Source organism: Juglans regia, chromosome 15 (assembly GCF_001411555.2).
Source record: "Juglans regia cultivar Chandler chromosome 15, Walnut 2.0, whole genome shotgun sequence".
Taxonomy (NCBI): Eukaryota; Viridiplantae; Streptophyta; class Magnoliopsida; order Fagales; family Juglandaceae; genus Juglans; species Juglans regia.
Genome location: NC_049915.1, coordinates 4672532 through 4680869, shown reverse-complemented (window position 1 = coordinate 4680869; position 8338 = coordinate 4672532). Strand labels below are relative to the sequence as shown.

The following is an 8338-nucleotide window of genomic DNA, read 5'->3' as shown; positions in this document are numbered from 1 at the left end:
ATTACATGCCTTGCAGCCATCAGGCTCCTCCATAACAATGAGGGTTTAAAGCCAAGTTTTGCTGTCTGGAAAGTCAGGGAGGGGTAGTATTTGGCTTTGAGGACTTTAGCAACTAGGGTGTTGGGGTCTTGGATAATTCTCCAACATTGCTTAGCAAGCATTGCCATGTTGAAACATTCTAGATCCCTGAAACCCAAGCCCCCTTCTGATTTAGCTTGCCCCATTCTCTTCCATGAGATCCAATGGATCTTATTTTCCTTTTCTTGTTGACCCCACCAGAAGTTTTGTATAACGCTGTTTATGGCTTGAAGTAGAGTTTTTGGTAACTTAAACACACTCATAGTGTATGTAGGGAGGGATTGTATGACTGCTTTCACAAATATTTCTTTCCCAGCCTGTGATAATGCTCGAACCTTGAAGTTGCTAAGTCTCGATCTAATGTTGTCCAGAATGCCATTGAAGGATCTTAATCTATGTTTACCCACAGCAGAAGGCAATCCCAAATACTTTTCATATGGCCTAGCTGACCTCATTCCAGCTATTGACAGGATGTACTCTTGAGTGCCTAGCTGTGTTTCTGCTAAACATGATAGTAGTTTTCTCTAGGTTCAGTCTTTGTCCAAAAGCCATTTCATAAGTTCTCAGCAAATTGATTAGCCTTCCCCATTCAACAGCATTGGCCTTGCAAAACAGAAGACTGTCGTCTGCAAAGAAGAGGTGAGATATTCTTAGCAGTTTTCTTGCAACAGGAACTCCATGTATCCATCTGTTTCCTTCAGCTTTGTAAATTAAGTTGCTCAGGGCCTCAGCACATAGTATAAATAGATAAGGTGATAATGGGTCACCTTGTCTTAGACCTCGGGTGGGGTAGAATTCAGGTTGAGGAACACCATTCACCAATAGAGCATAGGAAACAGTTTCAATACACTTCATAACCAATTCCACCCAATTGCTGTCAAATCCCAGCTTTAAAAGAATTGCCCTTAGGAAGCTCCATTCCACCCTATCATAGGCCTTGCTCATGTCCAATTTCAATGCCATGTTGCCTTCTTTCCCTGTCATTTTACAATTCATTGTGTGTAAAGCTTCAAATGCTACAATAACATTATCAGCAATAAGTCTGTTAGGAACAAAGGCAAATTGTGATGGAGAAATAAGGCTATGCAGCACCTTTTTTAGTCTATTTGCTATGACTTTTGAGATGAGTTTGTAGAGGACATTACAAAGAGATATTGGCCTAAAATCTGTGAAATTCATTGGGGTTTTCTTCTTTGGAATAAGGACTATGAAAGTGTTGTTGATACTGTCCAAGCTGCCATTCGAATTAAGAACATTTAGAACTGCTTCACATACTTGAGTTCCCACCACTTGCCAGTGTTGTTGATAGAAAAGGGCAAGAAAGCCATCTGGCCCCGGGGAGCTTAATCCATTCATATGAGATAAAGCATCTTCAACCTCCTGGACTGAGTAAGGCCTGGTCAGAAGCTCATTCTGTGCTACACTCACTTTGGGTTCCAATGATTCAATGCAAGTTAGAGGGCTGCTGGGGTTGGAAGTTGTGAAAATACTTGTGAAGTAATCCTGGAAAGGAGTGTTGATGCCCTCCTTTGAAGTGACTTCTTCATGATTACTTCCAAGAGCTTTTTGATCTCATTTGTTTTCCTCCTTTGTGATGCACACTGATGAAAAAATCTTGTATTCCTATCACCTTCCTTCAACCATTTCTGTTTGGCTCTTTGTTTCCATTTGAGGTTTTCAACTTCCAATAGTGTGTCTACCCTTTGTTGAGCTTGTTTGATCTCTTCATTTAAAAGGCCCATGTTTCTGTCTTGTAGGATTGAAAGAGTGTCCATTTGTTGTTTGATTTCTCTCTTAAAGCTGCCATGATGCTGTTTACTCCACTGAGACAGTTTCTGTTTGCAAGACTTAAGCCCCTCAACAATGGATTGCATTTTGTTTGTTGCTACTCTAGGTAATCTCCATGCTTCCTCCACTACTTTAATGCAATTCTCCTTTAGGTTCCAACAGGCCTCATATCTGAAAGGCCTCTGATGTCTGACAGAGTACGTGTGCACCAGGTCCATCACAATCCACAAGGGCCTATGATCTGAGTTGAGGGCTGGAAGAGTATAAACTCTCGAGTCAGCATACATCCCTACCCAAACATTATTGCAAAAGGCTCTATCCAGCCTTTATTTAGTGAAGGCATTGCCATGCCTCCCATTTGACCATGTGAATTTACTACCATAATAGCCCATGTCATGGAGCCCACACCTTCCAACTGCCTCACTAAAGGCCTCCATTTGGTTGTAAGGTCTCAATTGTCCTCCCCACTTTTCATCATACCTTAAAATTTCGTTAAAGTCACCTACACAGAGCCAACCTGTAGTGCTTGAAGGTGTAAGAGCCTGCAATATTTGCCAACTTTCATGTCTCTTTGAAGTAATAGGGCTGCCATAGAAGCCTGTGAGAACCCAGTTACCACCAGCTCTCCCTTCCTTCACCATCAAGGAAATATGGTTATTTGAATATGACAATACTTCAGCTTCTGATTCTTCTTTCCACATGAAGGCCAACCCTCCACATGAGCCTTTTGAGTTCACCACAAAACTATTTTCAAACTTCAGTTTTCTTTTGACTGTTTCAACCTTAATTCTATTGCACTTTGTTTCCATTAAGAAAACAAAGTTTGGGAACTTATTTTGCACCATAATGTGCAGATTATTCACTGTCCGAGGGTTCCCAAGCCCTCGACAGTTCCAACTTAGGCAGCTCATGGCGCTTGGTGGGGCTGGTTCACAGCCTCCACCATTTCAATTCCACCAGAGTAATTCATAGGAGAAGCCCCATGTTTTGTTTTCTTCAGGTCATGCATTGCCCCTTCTGCCATCGATCTGGTGATAATTCTTTTGTTACCTATTAAGCTTTTAGATTTGTTCTCCTCCAGCCCAGTTGCAAGCCTTTCAAAGCTCTTGTTCCTTGCCTTCCTTTTCCAACTAGCTCTAGTTTTAATCCTCTCCAGTTCCTGGACCTGGCCCGAGACGAAATGGGCCAAGGAGGATGCTTGGGCTCTTAGATCCAGACAGCCCTCATGGCCCAGACCTGCTTGTTGGGTTTTGTCCATCCTTGAGTTACTTATTGCACTCTTGGTGCACACCTCGATTCCTTGCATGGAACAGACTTCCTCAAATTGAGGAATCAACTCTGGACTTTCCAAGTTCAGTACATAGGGGCTTACCTTAATAGCCTGCTGGATTGGTTCTGAAGTCAACCTATGGTTCTAAAGTCAACCTAGGAGAAATCAGCTTTTCAGTAGCCTTTTTGCTGCCTGTATTGTCACCATCAGTCTTGCACGATTCCGGGATTTCAGCTGCTGCTTTGGTCTTAATTTTCTGACCATCGTCCCTGACCTCCCTCTCTTTCCTCCATGACTGACCTTCTGCATGTTCCTGTGTATCTGCATTGCCATAGGTTTTGTGAGAGAATTCATTGTCCTTAGATGCTGGGGCTCGCAGCCATGCACCATATTGCAGCTTGCTGTCTCCAAGTGAGCTTACCAAGCAGCCCGATTTGGCATGCTTAATCACCCCACATTTAAAACAGAAGGTGGGAAGCCTCTCATACTTGAGGGGAATCCAAGTCTTTTTGCCTGCATATGATAAGAACACCCCCCTTTGCAACGCTTCTGATATGTTGATTTCCACCCTTATTCTTAAGAATTTCCCCCAACCAATCCCTCTATCATCCACCTGGACAGTTAAAACTCGACCAATACATCCTCCAATCTGAGTTCCAACTTCATAGGTCATACTTGATAGTGGTATATTGTATGCATGAACCCATAATTCCTCTTTATTGAAGAGGACTTCATTTATGGACCTATTCCCTTCAAAAACCTGCAAGCATAGAAGCCATCTGTCGAAAGACCAGGGTCTACCCTTGATAACTTTCTGCAAATCTTCCTCTTTATTGAACTCGACCAGGAACTTGTTCATACCTACTTCTGAGAACTTGAACCAGCTCTCACATTTCCATATCTTGGCCATTGTGGATTTGAATGCTTCTCTATTTACTGGTTTCTCAACTTTGATCATAACCAGCAGGCAAAACTTGCCATACTGGTCGACCACTTCAGACGAGTTTTTTTCCAAGAGAACTTCCTCTTTTTCCTTCTCAGTAAGACTTAGTCCTTCCCACTATTTAGCTAAATCATCCTTCAATATCCCCTCTTCAGATCTGCAAGACCTTCTAAGGGACTAAACTCTATCCAGAGACGAAAGGTGTATAGCCGACGTTTGTTTTTCCTAAACCCTACTTTTTAAAACCCTAAATTTAATTTTAATCTTAATCTTTATTTTAGGCTTTTAACCCTAAGTTTTGTTATTTATTGTTTTTATAATTTTTAGTACTTAGCATGGATTATTATTAGATATTAATTCACTAGTGTTTAATTATATGTTATCATATTATACAATTATACTTTTAACATCTTATCGTACTATACTGTCTATTAATTGTCTAATTATATGTTACCATTCTATTTATGGTTTTTCTAATATTTTTCAACACTCAATTTAATTGTTAGTATTGATTACTAAGAATTACTATTTAAATCCACTTGTAATGTATAGTTTAAAATTTAAATAGAATTTATTATACTAGTGTTATTATACATTGGTATTACATGTACTATAAGTCTATATGTCTACAGTGTTATTATACATTATTATAAATAGACTTGTACTATAGTATTTATAGTCTATAGACTATTTATACTTTTATAATACTATTATCTAACTTATTCCTATTATAGTGACATAGTCTATAAACTTGTACTATAGTGATTAATTACATATTAGTATATTAGTTTCTAACTCATTTCTAACTTAATTATATATTAGACTTAGTATTATATGTTATTATACTAGTGTTATTATACATAAGTATTATGTGTCATTATAAGTTTATAGATTAGTGTTGACACATTAGTATTAAATATTATTATACATTAACATTACATGTTATTATAGTCTTTATACATTAGCATTACATGTTATTATACATGAGTGTTACATGGTACTTGGTAGTAATAGACTAATAGTATGATGTTCACATATATCATATACTAAACTATTATTAGTCAATTTAGTTCTCGTTTGGTTACATATCTTATCTCATCTCATATAATCATTATAACTTTTTTAAACCCCCACACAAAATATAATAAACAATTCAACTTTTTAAAATCTCAAAACAAAAATAACAACAAAAAATTATATTCTCCCAACTTTATAAATCCGCTTTCTTTACGAACAAGGAAGCTATATGTAATGCAACTATGAATCTTATGGAGAGTTAGCTACACAGCTAATCTTTATAATTAAATATCGTTACTGTATAGGTAGATCTCGTTGTGAATAATGACTATATCCACTATTCTGATATTAAAATTCGATAAAGATGAAATTGTAACAGTCCAATGAATATAAATTCATATTAATATATATATATAATTACCTATATAATTATAAATACCTAAAAAAAAGTTTTTATAATAATTAGCTCATACTATTAGTGAATTAACTAACTATATAAGTTATAGCTATAGAAAATATATATGATGAATGTATAGAAAGTAAATATATTTTTATAATATATGTGCAATATCAGAGCTAGAGTCGGAGGGTAAAGTCGGAGTCGGACTCCGACTTTTGAGGTAAAAAAACTTTGACTCCGACTTTTTGGAGTCGAAGTCGGAACGAAGCCAAAGCGGAGTTGGATTTTTAGATTTTGCTTAGCCTTACTTTGAAGTAATGACAGCATAGACTATCAAGCATAATCTTATTATAGGCACACCAGGATAAATGTTTTCATCCTGAATTTTGTAATTTCCAAACATATCAGCCAATACTTAATATTTTGAGTCAGTTAATTAAGTGGTTGACTTATGAATTCATTTAAAACATGCTTCATTAGCATGTATAATTAAGAATCATACAATCAATAATAAAAATTTGTAACACGAAAGTTGATGTGCAACCAAAAGATTTTGCATATGGGGAGTGCTACTCCGATAGTCAGTATTGAATTGGATATCGACTAGTGTATTATATATATATATATATATATATATTATGTTTTTTAAAGCTTCTTTTTTTTGTATTTAAAAAATACAAGAAAAAAAAAACACAGTTCGGTACAAATGATAGGTACACTTTCTTGGTGTACTTCTCATTTCTCTTCCTATATAGAAGATAATAGAGAAGCATGATGAGAGATTTCGTGAAACATAGGGACAATATTTTCTCAAAACAGTACAAAATTGCTGCTACCAAAGGTCCTGGCAGCATATTAATTGAGGAGTATATCATAATCAAACCAATTGAAAACATTAACAAAGGACATCACAAACATAGAAAGAAAGAGCAATGGAAATAGGACATTGGTCAGTAATAATTCTCTCCCATTCCCTTGTTCGATCTGACATTATTTAAGATAATACAAACGAATAAGGCTAAATCATATAGTCCTAAGACATACAAGCCTCGCGCATTCCACTTTTAAATAGTGCTGGACCTTATTTATTTTTTAAATGGAATACACAAAACTTGCATACCCTAAGAGTAAATCAAAGTACATTACTCCCATACCAACATATGTTATTTATTTATATCAATGAGTTTCGACGATCGATTAGATTTATTTACTGGATTAATTACATATAGTGTAAAAGTTGTGTAGAAAATTATCAGCTAGCTTCTGGCCAATGCGAACAGCAGACTTTGTATCCAAATGCAAGTGACCTGGTAAATAGGTTGATCCCATGGAATCAACGCGCACGACATTCTTCAGGTTTATATTCAGCTGAGCATCTCTTACAGATCTTAGGAACTTTCCTTCTCCAGTAGAAACTACAATCTGCAAAAAATACATATATTTTTAGAATTTTTATAATGATTAATTTGCAAAGATGCATAATGGAACTGTAACCAATTTGTGAAAACAGAAATGTTTTAGTAACAATGAGATCCCACAAAATTAAATTCACAAACTAACAAGGCTTGATGTGGCACTTTAAATTTTGGTAAAGTCACTTTATTATAGATTAGATTTAACGTATCATATAAAAACATGTCAGTTTGTAAGAATACTTGTGAAAAAAACCGTGCATAAAAGAAACTAATTGAACTAGGCAATAAATAAACCAAAGAAAGTACCATAAGAATGGGAAGTTCAGGAGAGTCAAGATCTTGTCGAACATTATTGAAAAACTTCTCCAACCTTCCCTTATAGAGCCTAGAGTCCCGCTCATCACAATCACTCTCTCCCTGATACCAAAGCAGTGCACGAATATTACCACCAGAACTTTGCCTCGCAGCTCTTGCTCTATCCACCAATTGATTGTATAGATTAGTACCCTTTTGCCACCTTTCTATCTTTGTTCCTCCTATTGCGCAAGGGACCAGACCAATCACTCCAAAGTTTGGACATTTTGCCAATATTTGGTTAGAAAAGGGCATGCCTGGTCCCACCCCGCAGGTCTTCAAATTATCAATTTCCTTATGAAGAGGTTCACGAGCTATCTCCCAAGTCTTGTTTAAAGATAGTGCGAGGATGTTGGGAGTGGGAGTGCATTGTGGAGGAACCTTTCCATCCCACTTGAGCAAGTTGGTTTTGGTGTCATTGTAAACGCCTCCACGTCCAGCCATGTTGCTTTGTCCTGCTAAGAGGAAAATGTTTTTGGGTTTGAGCTCTCCGGGCATAACAGACCCAACATGAGTAATAAGTACGAAGAAGATGATGGAAAGAAACATCCTTTTTTCTTGTCTTTTAGATATTGCAGGAGTAATAGTTGTGCAGTGATGGAAGAGAAGCAAGCTGCATCTTATATTTATATGACTTAAAATTCCATTTTAGGTGGCGTACAGAGAGTATGATTTGTTTTTAGCCCTCAACTCTCTAACCAAGTAAACAAACAAGCACTCAATGTCCCGTGTTTTCGACCACCAAAAAGATAGTACCTAAACTTCATTTTTAGCCTCTTCTCTATAACTGAGAAAACAAACCAGTTTTCAGTACTTAAAAATTTTGATTATTGTTATATCATGCATGGAAGACTGCATTTTCTTAGAAAGTTGTGAACATTGAATGTGATTGAATCGAATGCTATATACCAGTTGTCTAATGCATGCTAATTAACCAGAAATAAATTATCGTAATAATATCAATAAATTAAATTAAAAATTCGCTGTTTGGAAGCCACACACCAAGGTTATAATCAATATAACTTTCTTCGACTCTTTTGTTCTAAGATTACTTACATGGACTATATTATCCA

General features: G+C 36.5%; 1 protein-coding gene across 1 annotated transcript; it reads right to left on the bottom strand.

The window, feature by feature from the left end:
• Positions 1–6711: 6711 nt before the first annotated feature.
• LOC108990355 (probable carbohydrate esterase At4g34215) lies at positions 6712–7763 on the bottom strand. Its single transcript, XM_018964298.1, has 2 exons — positions 7218–7763; positions 6712–6918 (listed from the first exon to the last, which is right to left on the bottom strand). The coding sequence occupies exons 1-2, from the start codon at positions 7761–7763 to the stop codon at positions 6712–6714; spliced, it is 753 nt and encodes a 250-aa protein (XP_018819843.1).
• Between the last annotated feature and the right edge of the window lie 575 nt (positions 7764–8338).

Excerpts from the sequence above, each read along its gene's own strand:
- LOC108990355 (XM_018964298.1), bottom strand. The coding sequence starts at position 7,763 with ATGCCCGGAGAGCTCAAACCCAAAAACATTTTCCTCTTAGCAGGACAA. Across the intron at positions 6,919-7,217 it reads CTGAACTTCCCATTCTTATG|ATTGTAGTTTCTACTGGAGA; the intron begins GTACTTTCTTTG and ends TATTTTTTGCAG.